Genomic DNA, 18,534 nt, shown 5'->3' with positions numbered 1-18,534 from the left:
CAGGACAAGTAAGACCCAGCTACTTAGGAAACGGGTGACTGTGTGTGTGGATGACTCTTAATGTCTGTCCGTATCACCTCCCAAATCATTTGCCATTTGACAGCTATTTGTGACCTTTGCTTCCGGGGTGTTTATATAAAAAGAGCATGACTACTTCCTATCAATCAAATTAATGAGGAGAGCAAATTTAGAAAGGAAACAGCCCCCTTCTAACGGTCTTGGGAGCTCACCTGTGTTGTAATGTGTTTCAACCATTGCGTGTGGAAGGGAAGCCGCAGCCCACCCCTCAGGAAACCAATCCTCCAATAAAGGGAATGTGTAAATGCTTCTGGCTTAGACCGTTAAAGGGAACACGAGTTTGGTCTGCCACTTTTCTGTTTTTACCTTTCTTTAGCTCTTATGGATTTGTCCTTGGTGAAAATTTCGAGATTTCTTTAAGATTTTACTTATTTATTTGACAGAGAGAGAGCAGAAGTAGGCAGAGAGGCAGGCAGAGACACAGGGGGAAGCAGGCTCCCTGCTGAGCAGAGAGCCTAAGGCGGGGCTAGATCCCAGGACCATGACCTGAGCCCAAGGCAGAGGCTTAACCCACTGGGCCATCCAGGCCCCCTGAAAATCCTGAGATTTTAAGAAATCCCAGACATCAACCACTAAATTCTCAGCCTTGGCTTGAAATACAAGGACTCTTTTTTTTTTTTTGGTCTGAAGGGGACAATAATTACACTTACAGACGGTATAACGAAAAAGCATCAATGCAGTTTATTTTAATGCTTCTACTTCACGAGAGTCACTTCTTAATGCTACAGCAGAAGTCAATTCACCAATACTTAATTTGGAAAGCACAATCAAGAAAGACTCCAGTTTTTATTGGGACTACACAACTCAGCACAGTACTGGGCACCATGAATCTAGAACAAAAAAACCAAAGTATGCATGATACAAGTAGATCTTGAACTCCAGGGGATCCACGAACCTCTGAAAAGTGTATACAAAGAAAAGCTGTGTAGTGCGCACACATTTTTCTGGGGAAAGGTCCCGTGGCTTCAATCAGCTTCTCAAGGCGCCCCCACAGTACGCTGGAGAATTCTGATCTCCTCAGTATTTCCAGTACAGGAAGCTGGGACCTCCGGGAGTTGACTTTCGCACATCTCAGAGTCCGTTTTCGCGGCAAGAGGGTGGGAAAGAAAACCAGTGAAGGTAGCTTGCAAGGACTCGGCAGGGAACAACACGGGAGCATCATTTACCTTGTAAGTTTAGTGACACGTTCTGGGCTAGGGAGGGGGAATGGGGACGTAAGTGCTTACGGAAGCAGGAAGCAAGAAGACTCCTATGAGCTTTAGCTTTTTCAAGTCCTCACAAACACCGCACTTCAGTATGAATAAAGCAACAGCAAGAATTTAAAATGCAACGTAACGCAAGTCCAATTCTCCAGTTTCAGCATATTAACAACTTGTTTTTATTTTGGAATTATCACAAACTTCAATCAGAATACTTCAAAAAATATTATTCGGCATGCGTTTAACAAATTCGACCAAGGACGAGTACCCAGCTGACTTGCATTATACTAGAAGTTTTACCTGAACGGCCAATTAACACAGATTTGAGATCATCAAGTACAGGTAACAGTGAAAACTTCAATGCGTTATTCTGCTGGTTTCCTACCACTAGGCACACGTTCATGTAGCACTACTAGCAATGACCCCGGAGCGTGGGCTGAACACGGATGGAGGAAGCTCCCTACAAAGCAAGTTGAAGGGATTAAATATCTTCGACGTCGTCGTCGCTGCTGAGGACGAAGCTGCTGCCCGTGGACAGGGGCCCTTCATCTTTCGCATTCCCCACGCCCCTCACTGTCCCTCTCTCGTCGGAGTCGTCGAACAGCTTCTCGCTGGAATCGTCGTCGTCAAACAGCTTCCCGTTGGAATCGTCTTCTTCGAACATCTTCTCGTCCACCTCTTCATCTTCCTTTACTTCGACTCCTTCCTCGTCTTCTTTGTCGTCTGAGTCTTCAAACATCTTCTCGTCGGCATCTTCGAGCCCCTTTTCATCTGCGTAGTCTTCGTCCTCTTTTTCGTCCGACTCGTCATCGAACACCTTTTCGTATGTGTCTTCCCCTTCTTCCTTGTCATCGGACTCTTCGTCAAACTCTCTGTCAGAGACGTCCTCCTCGAACACTCTTTCGGAGCTGCTGTCTCCAAATTCCGACTTGTCGGAGTCATTGTCGTCGAACTCCCGGTCGAGAAGGTTTCCGCCGAACTCCCTGTCGGAGCCCTCCTCCTCAAAATCCTTCTCCAGGCCGTTCTCATCAAACTCTTTCTCGGAGCCCTCTTCGAACTGCTTTTCAGAGCAGTCGTCTTCTTCGGATTCCCCTTCTGAGTCGTCTTCATCAGACTCCTTTTGGGGGCTCTCCTCCCCTTCATACTCTTTGCTGGGGCCATCTTGGTCAGATTCCTTTTCAAAGCCATTCTCGTCATTTTTGAGCCTCTTCTTCTTGGATTCCTGTTCGGGGCCATTCTCTCTAGCCTCCGTTTTAGGACTACCCTCTTCAAAATCTTTCGCAGGACTGCCTTCTCCAGGCTCTCTCTCAAGGTAGTCGTCTTCGCGCTCTCTCTTGGGGCAGCCTTCCTCGGACTCTGTCTTGATGCTGCCTTCTTCAGATTCTTGCTGGGAACAGCCTTCTTCAGCCTCTTTCTCCGGGCCACTTTCTTTGGCATCTTTCTCAGAAGCATCGTCTTCAAATTCTCCTCCATCTTCGGCTTTTTCGAACTTCTTTTCATCGATAGGTTCTTCGAATACCATTTCATTTGCGGCTTCTTGTGCATTCATTTTTGAGGTACCAGGGTGCTCTGAAAAATGCCTCACTCTAGAAGGCCCTGCCCTTTCCGAAGCACGAACGGAATTCGAACGCCGAAGGCCTCTGTTGGCCTCGGGAGCATCGAGGAAAGCCTCCCATCCTCTCAGCCTCTCCTCCCTTTCCCTTGTGGTCTCTTCCACCTGCAGAGAAATGGGAATTGCCATTGAGGTAAGTTTTGGGCACAAAGTAATCTCTCTACATACTTCTGATACTGACACAAGTGTCCTGATTTCATATGGCATCTCTTCTTAGGAAATCAGAGCATTTCCTTATCTTCAGTTTTCAAAACTTTACGTATTGGTCCACTAGAGTTGGTCTTAAGATCATTTAAAAAAAATGCCCAACAGCACAGTCCTGCAGAAATGTTTCACCAGTGAAAAAGTTAATATCTGAACTCTCTCCGTGCTTCACTTAGAAGCTAAAAGACTGAAACATTTTTCTTTCTATGCTCTGAACGCAAAGTATAATTCAGAAGTATTGTTACGTTAAATAGATTGCACTGAACCCAAGACTTATCCTGAAGGACCACTAGATCAGTGTTTGTCAGTAATGATTCCATTTATGTGCCCTCGACAGTTGCAGAATTTACCTGATAATCTGTAGTTCCATCCCATGCCTGGGCAGTGATTTGACGGCCCCCGAACCACCTTCCGTCAAGAGTCTGGATACAATAATCGGCTTCCTCTGGATCCTTGAAGGACACAGAGGCCACGCCATCTGGGTGTCTCTAGAAAGGGAGGAAAAAGAAGGAATGAATGAGAAAACGAAAAATAAAACATACACATCTGCCAAAACCGGTCCCCAGGAGTGTTCTTTCTGATGACTTAAGCTTAAAGGTTTTATGTATGAAGCCATTCTTCCTTTGTGCACCAGCCAGCGACTTGAAGCTAGCTGCTGCTTTTTTCTTCAAGATTTTAACTTATTTGAAAGAGAGAGAGAGAGAAAGAGCACATGAGCAGGGGGAGGGACAGAGGGAGAAGGAGACTCCCCACTGAGTAGGAAGCCTGATGCAGAGCTCGATCCCAGGACCCGGCAACCATGACCCAAGCAGAAGGCAGTCGCTTAACGGACCGAGCCACCCAGGCGGCCCAAAGCTAGCTGCTTCTTTAGCTTAATCTTGTTTAGCAAGAACCAAGCACGGCGACCTCGGAAATGCTTCTGCTGACAACACCGCCTAAAGAGAAGCAAGATGGTATAGTTGTTAATGAGTGTGGACTGTCCAGTCAAATAGCCCTGGGTTTAAATTCTGGCTCTGTGCCACTTAACAGCGGAATGACCTTGAGCAAGGAGCTCGCTCAATCTCTAAAACTTCCAGCTTCCTCCTCTGTAAAATGGGTATAATCGTATGCACCTACCTCAAACGATCGTGAGGATTAAAGGAGGTAACGCACACAGTAGCTCATATGCAATCAATACATGGCGACTCTTTTTTCATTATTACGTGTTGATCTTGGAAGTACAAAGAGTACGAACGGGAACAGACAAATATCTTGCTTGGTTGTTGTTCTTCAAACATGGAGGAGGAGAATAATTCACAAAGGTGGGGAAAGGTGGGCCAACAGGGAACCACAAGGTCTCACACGTCCTTCTCGGACTTCCTTTCACCCGATCGTATACTCCAGAGTGATAATAACGGGCAATCACCGAGGCATACCGAGTCTACCAAAGCCCTGACTTCCGATCCACGTTCATCTAATTATTGCTAACAGAGGACTACCACGAGATAGCAGACCTACCATACAAAAACATGAATCCAAAGTCGGGGGCATACTGCCACCTGGGAAGAACTTATCAAATGGAAAGAACAATTGCTTAGGGATCATTTGTCTAAGCCACAAACTTACATCAAAGAGAAGGAGCTTCCTAATTTGTCCAAACTTTGAACACTCTACTCGAAGGTCTTCTCTGATTTCATTCAGCACCAATGGATCATCCTGCAAACATACACACGATTAAAACAGATCTGCCCCCTTCTTTAAATATAAACCCTGAGAAATCAAATTTCTTGCTTTGACAAACCAGCGTACAGAAAAAGGTTTTACTTAGAAGTAGTTACTCTTGTCTGCGGGCTCCAAAATTTTAAAAAGTCAAAACCAAATGACGTCAGATCACCAAGGCTGTAGCCGCTGCTACAGGGGTGGCCCTGCTTCCAGCTGGAGGGAACGGCTAAGCATGGCTAAGCATGGGGGGCTGCAGCGGGACCGTGCTGGAGCAGAGGGGAGGGGGGCAGGGGAGGAGGGCTGGAAATCCCAAAGAACAAGCAGCTGTTAAGCGCAGGAAAAAGGTCCTCCAGCACATACAAAGTCGGACGCTGCCAATTCCTGTTCCGCACGGGCATCATGACTGTACTGACCAGAGAGCTCTCTGCTTTAGGGTTTGCATGGATTCCTATTTACAGAAATGCTGTAACAGGGAGACATCTATCCCTTGCATTGACTAAGTGTTCTAAGATAGTTCTTTGTGCTTCCAAGATTCTATTTTAACTCACAGGGCAAACCTCCCTTGTAAGGATTCCTGTTCATCTCGTCTCCTACCACACTGCAACAGAACCACACAAATAAAGAGCTGCTAATAATAAGCACACAATACATTCCTGGGGCGCCTGGGGGGCTCAGTTCGTTAAGCGTCCCTTTGGCTCAGGCTGAGATCTCAGGGTCCTGGGGTCAAGGCCCATGTTGGGCTCCCCGGCTTCTCCCTCTCCCTCTGCAGCCGCTGCCCCCTCCCAACTCCTGCTTGTGTGCTCGCTTGCTCTCAAATGAATAAAATCTTTTTAAAAATACATTCTTAAGCTGTTGATTTCTTGCAACTGTGAGTCTATCAGGAGCATTCAAATGCTGCTGCTTCTGGTGGTCCTGGGTTTGGGTGGACTCTCCACCCCACGACAAAAGGACTTCAGATCACCTGGAGGAATTGGCCAGTCTCTCTGCAAGTCCCAGTGCATGAAAAGGGCTCACAAAATGTTACATTAGCGATCTGAATTGCAACTACATACACATATAAACAAAACATCCTACGTATGAACTTCTACTGGAGTAGACTTACGCTTTTTAGGAAACATTTAACTTCATCTTGCTCCCGGGTTTTTATTTTCCTCACCAACTAAAGAACTGCAAAGAACAACAAAAAAGTGCCTTTTCCCTCCTAAAATTCTCTCGAAAAGCAAAAATAAAGAGCTGACAGGCAGATACTGACATCAAATTTAAAATAAAAGAGAATCCTAGAAATCTGAGCCTTCTAACAGTACAGCTGGATTGCCCCCACTTATAAAATCTCATTTTGGAGAAGATGCTGTTGAGAGGAATGGGAACCGGAGCATAAAAGGCATGTGGTGGCCTTGGGGGGGGGGGGGGGCGTGTGTGTGTGTGGTCAGCTTTGCAAAGGCAGGAATTTGGTCTAAATGTTTCTTCTGCCTCACAGAACCCAGCACAGGTGTTTCCACATGGTGAATAGTCAATAAAAAGCTTTTTCAGAGTTAGAAAAAACCACTCCGAATACCTTAACTTTATTCACCAAGGGAAATCAGTATTATAGTAAAAACATACAAAATACTATTTCAAAATATTTAACGAATTTAAGTGTGATTCCATGGTGTGTGGGGAGGGGTGCACCACTCTATTTCTGTAGCAAAGTCTCATCAGCACTTTTTCTACAAGGATATCAGATTTTAGCCAAAATCTTCCTACACTTCCGTTTTCATTTATACCAGCTTGAAAAGCTAATACAGCGTCACTGCTGTATAGTAGCCTGAAGCTTAAGGATAATAATCCCCTCCTCTAGGAAAACTCTTTAACATAGCTAAGAATGGAAAATTTCTAAACGTAAACGCAAGCAACAGACTTGAGATGAAAGTCAGACAGATGCACTGAAACCTTCCAGCTCAACACTCCTAATTTTTGGGGGGGGGGGTGGTGGTGGTGGTGGGGGGTGGTGGTGGTGGTGTTCTGTTTTCCCAGAAGAAATAAACCGTATTTCTCATTCCTTTCCAATCTAAACTTACACGGGCCACGACGGTGGCCACCAACCACATGTGGCCACTGAGCGCTTAAAATGTGGCTAGTTCCCATTCAGGTGTGTTCCAAGTGTGACACGAACACCAGATTTTGAAGATTTAGTACCGAAGGGTTAACAACGTAACTCGTTAGTATTTCAGGTCACATGTTAAAATGAAAAATATTTTGGTTATATTGGGTTAAATAAAGTTCATTATTAAGAGTAATTTCCCCCATTTCATGTTCTAGTTAAACTGCGGCTCCTGGAAAAATCGAAGCTACGCGCATGGCTCACATTCCGTCTGTTGGCCAGGGCTGGTGTGGAGAATGAGAAACCTGCACTTGCAACACGGAGTTTTGGTTCTTCCACTGCTAGTATTCAAACTGACCAAGTACGCGGTTTTACTTACTTACTTTTTAAAGTTTATTGATTTTTTTATAGTAATGTCTATACCTCGCGTGGGGCTTGAATCCACAACCCCGAGATCAAGAGCCATACACTCTCCTGCCCGAGCCAGCCAGGCACCCCTAGGCTTGCCTTTTTAAATAAGGCTTTGAATTAAATATTGAAAACCCTCTGAAGTTACATTAAAAATATTAGCCTTTGCATTGTTCACCCTGATAACCAGAGTATTTTTAGGTATTTTGCTTCTCACGCTGGTCAACTGTTTGTGGAGTGAAAATCCGTTGCACCAGCCCCCTAAATCTGGTTTCTTGCGGACACCCTGGGAACCGGACAAGTCCGTTTCTGTTTTCACATGGAATCTTTAGTCCAGTCAAACACTCCCCTCAACACATCCAGTAGCACGTTTTCCGGCCTCACACCCGTCCGAGTCCTACAGCGTCTACACCAGCGGCATCCAACAGAACCTCCTGCGGTGACAAGTGAGGATCCGCATTATCGGACACAAAGGGCTGGCAGGACTGAAGAATTCCATTCTTCGCTTTCTTTCATTTCGGTTACATTTAAATAACCACATGCGGCCGGAGTCTACCCTACTGGACAGTCACTACGCTGGACAGATTCATACTGACGCACTTTGAAGTTCAGGTCCACAGAGACCAGAACAAAAACCAAGCACTTTCTCTTTCTCCCTCTGCCCTCCCCCACCGCTCGTGTGCACGCTTGCTCTCTCTTCTAAAGCAAATAAATCAACCTTCAAAAAAAAAAAAAAAAACCACCACCAAACGCATGACAAGATCCCTCTGTCTGACAGGCTCTCATGGAGCTGACAGACCGCACAAGGGCAGGCAGACAGGCGGAAGGGACAGCACCCGCGGGTTTCTCCGTGTGTGAGCTCTGAAGCCCATCCTCCCTGCCCCCTGAGCGTCTGAAAAGAACACTTTCCTTCATTTGCAAAGATGCTCAAGAGAAAAGGTGTTATCCGAGGAGTGAAGCAAAGGACTCTGCCTTGTAACAGGGCTCTCATGCAATCATTCTTTTACTTTTTCTTCATATAAATATTGAGGGTCTGTAAAATAAATACATATTGAGGGTCTACTGTATGCCAGGCAGAATTCTAACCACTGGGAGTACAAGAGCAAATGAGGGGGACGGAACCCTGGCTCTCACGGAGCTCACATTCTAGCAGAGGAGATCCGGTTATTTCGGGTAATGATGAACATTATGAACGGGTTTTCAAACCGGTATAAATGAAAATAGAAGTGTAAGATGACTTAGGCTCCACAGGTAATTTAAAGGCTCTATAACTCCAAGGTGAAGTGTACACGAAAAACCGTTAAGAGCGTTTGAAAAAAGAACAAAGAGGTTACAAGTGTGAACCTTCTATGCTTAAAGCGATGCACTGGAGGAATTTGTAGGGGTCAAAGTAAAGTGAAGGTGGCTTTCCAGAGGAAAGGATGCTCGTGAAGCTTGGGAAAACGAAGTTTGCACGGTGTGGTCGCCAGATTCAGGTTAGGCGGTCAATGAGCAAGGCAGGGGGCAAAACACACATACCTAATTATGCAACAGACTTCTACTTACCGAGGCTCCAGATAATTTGCCTTAAGTTTGCATTAACATTCACACTCGAGCATTGCAAGTATGGAACGCGTGCATCAAGGATGTAAGTCATAGACGTTAACAGGTCATGTAATTTTGAAAAAGGCAGTTATTTACGTGGCGGATGAAATGAGAGGGACTGTAAGAAATCTACCTAGTAGAAAAGTACCTAGTAGACCAGACACCCCCATCCAGTTACCAATTCCTTTCAAAGCCCTACCTAGCAGGGAGAATGTTTCAAAGACTGCTTCAAGATCCTTCAGAATTCTACTCAGAAGGGACATCCAATGTTACAAATTGACCACATGTATCTCTCCAGTGACCTGGAAAGATACGCAGACCCCATGGGTACACCGTGAACCCAGGGTACACCGTGAACCGTATCACATCACTACTGGCCCGGACAAGCTCCACAAACCCCTCCGGGGTCCTCTCCGGAGGGGCTACAATGAAACTGATAGCCCCTCACTGTTTCAATGCACAGAAGGACTAAGAGGGGGCGTCGGGTACAACCAGATCATTTGTAAACCTGGAGGTGTGCAGTACGAAATTTTTTTTTTCCTCATGTGTTCTCTTTATGGTTACTTGTTGCCTTTCTCTACCTCGAGTGTAGCTGGTGATCACTACTTTCAGATGCCAGGCAGAGAATAAAGCCTTGTTCTTCCACAAATGCGGCCACGGGTGTGTGGGAAACACCGGCCAGAGTAAGAGGCAGGAGGCAGTGCAAGGCGCGGCGGCGGTCTAGGCCTTGTACAACCCCCCCCCCCCAGCTCTTTGTTCTGCAGTCACTTCCGCTTGCTGCTCTTAGTAAGAAATTTACATGGACAGTAAGTATCACGAAGTGCTCCCGACAGCCACGAAGGCACTGGGTACAAGTCAGGTCTCGAAAAGCCACCATCACCATTTAAGTATCGGGAGCCGTACTTCACGAACCTGACTTTTGTTTTGTTTTTAAGGATCAGATTTATAGCCCCAAAGTGAAGTTCTCATTTGCAAGTGGGAAATGACTCCCCACCGAAACCAGCCTGTCCTTAGGGAAATGCACTCAACAACCGCAAGCAGTGCCCCGAAACCGTTCAGAGATCATGTTTTCCTAATGATTTCCTCAAGTCGCTGCCACAAGCGGCCGGAGAGCGCGCGTTAAACGGTGTTCCCTGGGGAACTTAGAAGGACGCTCTGATGGACTCTTACTTCGCTGTTTTCCTACCTTGCCAGCTATGTGGTTGTGTAGGACGGGGCAGGAGCAACACAGGGGCGAGGCAAGCACTGGGCTCCCTTGAAAGAAAGCGAATCAACGTTTCCGTCAGCGGGAATATCACTTCCTACCTCAAAATCCGTCGGATGGAACATATTTTTGATGATGACGACTCGCTCGTGGCGCATTCGGGATGGGCCAGCCCGTCTCTCAGGTCTCCAGTCCAACTGCCTAATGTGATAAAGCAGGAACAAGAAACTCAATTTTGTTTCGTACTTGTGGGAGGGGAGAAAGGGAGCTGTCACAATCCTCCTTCATCGAGTACTTAAGGATACTAATTATTTGATTCCAAAACACCCGTATGTAGGTTAGTCCCAGTTCCCAGTGGGAGACTTTCTGAAGCAGGAACGGTAATGGGCGGCTCGAAGACGGACCCAGGGTCTGAAATCCCCAGAGTGGATCTTTTCTCAGAACTGCAGTCTGGTTACAAACATTCTAGTAAGACTCCTACAGGAAAGTGCCAATTATTTAGTATTTCTGTCTGTCTGGCATGCACGACTACACCTTGAGGGCAAAAAGTTAAGCTCAAAATTGTACTGGTTTTTAGGCATTTTATGATCACACTGAAGTATGTACGACCACTCTGTTGTGCAATCTTAAATTTTACTGGACAGGTGTTTATATAAAATTGGTAGGGACCTAGTCTAACTATCCGTGTAAAAACTACAGGCAATCGCAACTCAACTCTCGTGTGATCACCGTATCACTGGTTTGAGCAGTGTTAGAAATGCTCTCAGAACCCATTCCGATAAAAGAAAATACTTAATGCTTTAGCTCTCGGGGAAGCTGCTGTCCATGCACATCAAAAATGAACTAAGGGCTCTGCTCCACAAGCCTAAACTATTGATTTGATCTGATGTTCGACTTCTTTCAAAGAGATGGCCCGCTCATCTCACTGAAACCCGTGCGGTACTACAAGTACATGCCCCGGAAAAGGAAAAAAAAAAACCCGCCATTCCCAGATCATTCTACGGTACAGGTAACTGAAGGTTTCTGAGGACCTAATGAAATTCTTTGAAAATAATGTATGTGTGTATTTGATGGAACAGAACTAGGTAGGGGGCTGTACCAAAGACAGACTCTAGGATATTTATACGAAATCTTTCAAAAAGGGAAAAACGACACAAACTTCTGTTGCTGCGACAGCTTTTTCTTGTAGTCTTTGCACTTCTTCTTCTTCTTTGAGGCATCGTATTCCCCCTTCAGCTGAAACTTTGCCACTTCAACGTGTAATTTGTAGCCTCTAATTTCATCTTCATCCAAAAGTTTTAATGCGAGATCCACAGATTCCCTCTTTGTAAAGGTAAAATGAGAGAGTCAGGAATTCACATGCTGCAATGAAATACTGGGAGGTTTTTTTGGACGAATGATGACTATACATACAATAAAGATTTCATCATAACTACCTCCTGTAAGATAAAGAACTCTAGGCTGCCTTATCAGGAAACCTGCACTCTAGCCACAGCTGTCCTCAACCAGCTTTGTGAACTTGGGCAAGTTACTCAATTTCTTCATCTGTAAAGTGGGAAGAGAAATGCCTTCTTTGCAGGGTTCTTGACAAAATCAAATGAAAGGATGCACATAAAGGATAGGGACTGGCATATAGCAGGTGCTCAATAAATTACATTATTACTGGAATAGTTAGTATTGCCTCTTGGAGTCTCAATTTCTCAAGGAGGCAGATGGACTTGGGTGATTTCTAAGGTACATTCCAGTTTTAAAATTCTAAAGTATTCCTTCTGAAAAGACTAGATGACTCAAAGAACTGGGGATAACATAGCCAGCCTTTCATTGCTTTGTTCACCTATTAAAATGTAGGTCTGTGATATAATGTGAAGATGATTATCTTACGGCTTGTATATTAAATACATTTGTGGATTCTGTCAGCCCTATGCAGAGTCAAAGATCTGAGCACCTGAGGAAAACAAAGAATAACTGAACTTAGCTGCACAATCAAATATGGATCTTAGAGAACAATTATGTATCTTTAAAAGATTGTATTTACGCAGAGAGAGAGAGTGCAAGCCCGTGAGCATGTGAGCATGAGTGGGTAGGGAGGAGGAAAAGAGGGGAGGGAAGGAGGAGGGAAAGAGGGAAGGAGGAAGAAAGGAGGAGGGGAGGAGGGAGAAAGAGAGAGGACTCCACACTGAGTACAGAGCCCAATGTGGGGCTCCATCTCACAACCCTGAAATCATGACCCGATCTGAAACCAAGGGTCAGATGTTTAATCGACTGAGCCACCCAGGTGTCCCTTAGTTCTATTTTTTTTTGGAACTTAATTTACTGGTTGGCCAGTCTTGCACTTTTTATCAACGTATTCAAAACCCCATTTTTTTCTCTTTAAAAAAGTAGAAAATCCAATCAAACTCCCTAAGAATCTGTTCACAGATTTTTAATAACCCTTGAAGAACTTGCAAAACTCTCCACTCTCCTTGTATTTGAAAATTATTTACTACCTATAATGGCCATACCCACAGATGGCCCATTCACGTTCAAGAACCAGATTCAAAGCTGTTGGCTTCACCCTGCCCCTTTCTGATTTCACTGAAATGCTGTACACTCAACCACACACCTGTGGCGTCGGTACTGTTGTTTATTAAGTTTGATTTTACTTTGTAATTATTTTTCCCTTCCATGACAGAGGTACACATCATCGTTGTGCACATTTCTTCTGCATTCTACAATAATGCATAAAACATACCCTTAAGGTGAGAAAGGTTCTGGAAATGGTGCCTGTCTTTGACACTGAGCTTTCCCTGTGCAATTAACTGATGGGACCATGAACACATAAAGTTCTGCAAATTTCTATTAATACCGATCTCTCTTCTCTCCCATTCCAAATACATTTCAAAGAGCAAGCACGGCTATCCTCTTTCACAGCTGAATTCAAGGCTCAGAAAACCTTTTTTGTAAAGGGCCAGTTAGTAAGTATTTTAGGCTTTGTGGGCCATGTGGTGTACGCTGCAACCACCCAGCTCCGCTGCTGAAACACAAAAGCAGCCCCCGACGAACGAGTCAATGAAGGAACGAATGCGGCCACGTTCGTTAAAATTGTATTTACAAAAATAAGCAGTGGGCTGGAGTTTGCCGAATCCCGGTCTCATTCATTCCAGTAGGTAAATGAAATGTTACCGGCTTTCTTTTCTTTGCGGATTTTTAAAATGTGTTCTGAGTCGCTTATATGCGATAGAGTCCTAAAGAGATCTTTGCAGTGAGAATTCTTTCAAGACAAAAGAAGCACTTCAGGCACGTAACTTACAGAATACCTTGGCCTGAGCACGTATTTTCCTACTATAAATAAATAACCTCACCAAAGCGATACACACTGGCACAATCTGAAATTTTAGTTTTCTTCATATCCTGTTCTGCGTAGTTCTGTCTTGGTTACCATCTACATGAAATTATAGCCCTGATTCCTGAGTTAAAAATGGAAATACAAGAAACTCATTTGACCACATAACTGACCTTCAAATAACAGCAAAGACCATCTCCTTTAAGATTTCCTTGATTATCTTTGTACAGTTTGACCTTAAATTCTTCCGTTTGAGGATCTCTCATAATAATGCCAAACTTGGACATGAGCTGTATAAATTCATCCACTGTAATGTCTGGAGGCAAACCTGGAACATTAGGGAGAAAATCACAAAGGCATGTACCGTAACAGTGTAGGTATACTTAAGCATTCTACCAATTAGAAATCTACAACTTAGATGAGCTCAAATCTGATTTTCTAAATGTCTGTAAAAAATCTCACACCTATAGAATTGAGGAAATGGCATGTTTTAATGTATTCAAATATACACTAAAATCATGTTTTGTGGGGCGCCTGGGTGGCTCAGTCATTAAGCAACTGCCTTCGGCTCAGGTCATGATCCCGGGGTCCTGGGACAGAGTCCTGTGTCAGGCTCTCTGCTCAACGGGAAACGGGCTTCTCCCTCTCCCACTCCCCCTGCTTGTGTTCCCTCTCTCGCTGTGTCCCTCTCTCTCAAATAAAGAAATGAAATCTTTTTAAAAATATCGTGTTCTGGGGGTGCCTTGGTGGCTCAGTGGGTTAAGCCTCTGCCTTCGGCTCAGGTCATGGTCTTAGGATCCTGGGATCGAGCCTGCTTCCTCCCCCCGCTCTCTCTCTGCCTACTTGTGATCTCTGTCAAATGAATAAATAAAATCTTTAAAAAAAGATTTAAAAAAATCGTGTTCTGCTTAAGCCTTCTATCACTGTAGGGGCAGACTGCCCTAAGTTACCTACAGCAGACAGAAAGGATGGCATACAAAATTGTATGCTTGTCATGTTTCTTAGGTTTGTAATCAACAAAAATGTACCCCTTACAAATGTCAACTGTTGAATGAAAAAAAAAGGGCACAATGATAAAAAATAGACTTTAGAGAAGTTGAACAGTATAAATCACTTCGTGAAAAATCTCAAACCGTCAAGTATTTTCTACTCTAAATTTGTTTAAAAGAGGTGGGAGGGGCGCCTGGCTGGTTCAGTTGGTAGAACACAACTCTTAGTCTAAGGGTGGTGAGTTTACACCCCATGGTGGGTGTGGAGCCTACTTAAAATAAACAAACAAATAAAAATTTAAAAGTACACATACCAGACACATATACATTTGTATTTCTGTCTTCTTCAACGTGAAACCATCCTAAAGATCAAAATTAAAAAAAAAACAAACAAACACACATGCAAGAAAAGGTCAGAGTCACATTATGAAATCTTGACAATGCAGCAGTTTCTTCAAACTTCCAGGACTTTTCTTACCCTTAGAACAAGAGAGACTAACTCAAATCACTGTCCAACTTTCAAAGTATTCGGATCTTTGGACACTAAATTAGTTTCAAAGCCCTGTCTACAAAAGGATAGCTAGTTATCCTGGTTCTTTATGATTCTGATACTACCTTAAAAAGAAAAAAACTCATCCTTGCGCGGACTCTAAGCCCTGCATGCGTTAAGTTCCTTCTGACTCCAATCTACTGTGTTAGACATGGCCAAGCTGAGGCAAAATTGCCTTGAGTTCCATTTAATTAAGCTCAAAAAATATAAGAAAATTATCTTACAAACAGAACTTTTGATAACAGCTCTGTTTTGCTAAGGAAGAAACCGAGGCACAGCATTGAAACAGCCTACCCAGTGCCCACAAATTAGTGCGAGAGCCACTATATGAACCCAAATAATTAAAAAAAAAAAACCCTCATCTTATGGTTCCGTCAAAACTACTGTAATTCTCCAAACAGTAACCATATATACACATACTAACATTTAAAATTTTCACATTCCTGTTTTGCAAGCTAAATCCACTTGCCTGATTCGGCCTTTCTCTTTTCTCCCCTCTTTTTGGGGTCACTGGGTTCAGGGGTTTTTCTTTCTGGAGATTCTTCTGCAGTCCTAGCACTGACTTCTTGGACATCTGCGGTGGAGCTAGATGCCCCATCGTTAGAAAAGCCGTAATTGGCCTGATATGTAGCAATGAAATCCTCAGTGATCTAAACAAAACATTCAATATACACACACATAACAGAAATTCAAAAATGATTTCTTCCCATAAAAAGTTGACACAGTGTTAAATTTCAGCATATTTGCTTATACGATTGAACACAGAAGTGCTTCTGCAGATAACGGTTGTAGTAAATGGTGTAAATGCCAAAGTAGTCACCTTATGTGAAAAATGTGCATAAAATGATAAAAAAAAATAAGAAATGGGTATTTGAGTTATCAGCACAAAATTCTAAGATACTACTGGCATTTTAAGTGATGCTGGCACGTTTTCTCGTTATTTCATTTATAAATCACTACCTCTCTACAGTCTACCTGACTAAGGCTACAAGTACATACAATAAAGGAAATACCAGATAACAATAAAACAGAACAAAACCCAACAGTCAACTAATAATCTAATACCAGGGCCAATTTTTCTTTTGCACAGAGATAGACAAAAGTATACACACACTAAATATTTGATTATCTGCCTGTAGCCAGCACGCAGAATGGAACTGATCTGGTAAAAAGAGACTGGAGCTAACAACTGTAAAACGAATGTTTATTTTAACTACATCACTAATTAAAATCACACTATCATTTAGTCTCAGAAGAAACTAAGACCGAATTCAACTCACATCTATATTCCCGGCTTTTGGGGGGGGGGAATAAAGCGCAGTTGCACAATGAAAGAAATGGGAGTTCTTCCTTCATTCTGGTCAATGTTACGCACACACAGGAGTGGGGAAAATTTTAAACTCCAAGTTCCAAGACGTATGGGCTTCCATAACATAAAAACATAACAGTCACAAATCAATCCATTCTCAGACTACTGTTAAAGGTACTCAGAAACCAAATGTGCTCTGAAGCTGGCACGACCAGTACAAGCAAAATCACAAATTTAACAACGTGGAGGGAATGGAGCGTACGCACCTATAAACAATGGAAAATAAAAAAGCTGAAATAAATAATTTTAAGGGTAGCCGACGAATTACACAATGGAGACACGGTTTATATTACCAGCTTGCAAGTCGATTAGCGTGTTACTAGTATCTTTTTCCACCCACAGGAGACTTTGATTAACAGGGTACTTTTACCCCAAAGTCTACAGAACCAATTTAACACCAGTTACTTTACTTTGAAGCTGAAATAAAATACTTAACAATTTCCAAGCGCTCTGAACAAATATACATAGATCTTTTCCACCCCTATTCTGCGCCTGTGGTTACATGGTTAAAACACACATGCCTAGGGACAAAATTTGATAGGAAAAAGAGGTGCAAGACAAAGTTCAATCCCTAATGAGGTATACACCGCTACTTTTTTTCAAACCGAGAAGCTGCCTTTTGCACAAGGTACATAAGCTAAACAAATAGCAGAATTCCTAGGATAAGTGAGGTTGGCTATCTGAGATTAACAGCTACTAAATTTGCTCCTGGTGTTTTTCCTCTTTGCAATAAAAAGCAGTCACCGGTGCAATAACCAACTGTGACCTTCACAGACAAAATTAACAAGGCATAGAAACGACTTAAGAATTAAATCACATTTAAGACATCTCCGTAAAGATTTACGTTTCTCTACACATCGGTTCTGCAACAGAAACAACAAAAAGAAACGTCACTATCCATGGGGCTCTAACTCAGGACCTCAGCAAAGAAAACGGAAAAGGGGCGCCTCGCGAGGCTGGCCAGGCGGGCCCACGCTGCAGTGGCGCCCGTGCCCCTCACCTACCTTGGGGAACCAAGCCTTCTTGTCCAGGTCCCACTCATAGGGGGTGTCAGCCGGCTGCTGCCCGAAAGAATCGGGTTCTCCAGTGGGCTCCTTCTGGGTGTCGCCGTCCTTGGCGTCGCCGTACAATTCTTGCATTCGCAACTGCTCATCAAACTCGTCGTTCCCATCCAAGTTGTTGCCGCTCATGTTGCCGACTTAGGCAAGGGACAGGTTTCGCGCGAGCAAAGAGGAGCACTGAGGCCGAGATGCAGCCGGAGGCTAACAGAGAAAGGGAGGTTAGCCTCACTCAGCCCGCGTCCCGCCGCCCCCCGGCACGCCTCCCAGCGACGCCCCAGCAGCCCCTGGGAGGTCGGGGCCGTCCGGCGCCCGCACCGCCCCCCGCTCCGCCCGCCCTCCCGACGCGCGCGCGCGCGCGCCGCAGCTCGCAGCCCGGCCGCGCCGCCGCCCACCTGGCTCGCTCTACCGGGCCTCGGCGCAGCGGCTCGACACAGGGCGTGGCGGGAGCGCGCACGCGCGCCGCCGCCGCCGACCGGGTTTGAGACGCCTGCAGTCCCCGCGGCTCCCGCGGCCCCACGGCCCTCGCACCAACGTCAGGAGATTGCTGGAAAACTGAGGCCCGCTCAGGCTGACGCAGCCGCCATTGTCGGCACGTCGCGACGTCGCGGGTCGCGCCGACACGCCTCCAGTGGCGTCAACAAGCGCCGACGCGGGCAGGCGGGCGGGCGGCGCTGGGTCCTATGGGCGGGGCGTCGGGGGGCGCGCGGCGGTCGCGCGCCGGTGTCACGCGCCGTAGCCCACCCGGACCTCCCGGGCGGGGCGGGGGCGGTGCGGGGGCCGCGGCGCCTGGGGACCTTGGGTTCCGCGGGGGCTGCGGCGGGCGGCAGCCGGGGGCGTGGGAATGTTCCCACTTGGCGGGCGCCATCTTGGGGGAGTGGATGGGGCGGGCGGGATGGGTTTGTGTTCCTGAGAAAAAGCTGGGCCTCCTTTCCCCGTTCCGCATGGGAAACGCTTGTTCTTTATGATTTCCCTAGGAACGGCGCTGGCTCTTGGTCACGTTCTTGGCCTAAGCTCCTACCACAGGGTGTGGTGTCTAGTGCGTATTGGGTGAGTGAGTGAATGAATGAATGAATGAATGAACGAACGAACGATGGGTGGAAACCAACCTTATTTTCCCAGCCTCAGGCCCCTCCTTTATCTCTCTGGTACCTTCTCAGGCTGGAGATCAGCTCA

At 45.3% G+C, this 18,534-nt stretch overlaps 1 protein-coding gene across 2 annotated transcripts; it reads right to left on the bottom strand.

Moving 5' to 3' along the window:
- Positions 1-736: 736 nt before the first annotated feature.
- HTATSF1 (HIV-1 Tat specific factor 1) lies at positions 737-17,968 on the bottom strand. Of its 2 annotated transcripts, XM_045995433.1 has the most exons (10): positions 17,754-17,968; positions 17,305-17,562; positions 15,401-15,581; positions 14,696-14,743; positions 13,566-13,720; positions 11,230-11,393; positions 10,172-10,271; positions 4,699-4,788; positions 3,444-3,581; positions 737-2,994 (listed from the first exon to the last, which is right to left on the bottom strand). In XM_045995433.1, exons 2-10 carry the CDS (start codon positions 17,488-17,490, stop codon positions 1,759-1,761), a joined length of 2,298 nt encoding a protein of 765 aa, XP_045851389.1. In that variant the 5' UTR covers positions 17,491-17,562; positions 17,754-17,968; the 3' UTR covers positions 737-1,758. The 2 variants fall into 2 exon arrangements, with proteins under 2 accessions (XP_045851389.1, XP_045851390.1); XM_045995434.1 differs by lacking the exon at positions 4,699-4,788.
- Positions 17,969-18,534: the final 566 nt, after the last annotated feature.

This window comes from Meles meles, chromosome X (genome assembly GCF_922984935.1).
Source record: "Meles meles chromosome X, mMelMel3.1 paternal haplotype, whole genome shotgun sequence".
In the NCBI taxonomy this organism is placed as follows: Eukaryota; Metazoa; Chordata; class Mammalia; order Carnivora; family Mustelidae; genus Meles; species Meles meles.
This window is presented reverse-complemented; position numbering and strand designations above follow the sequence as displayed.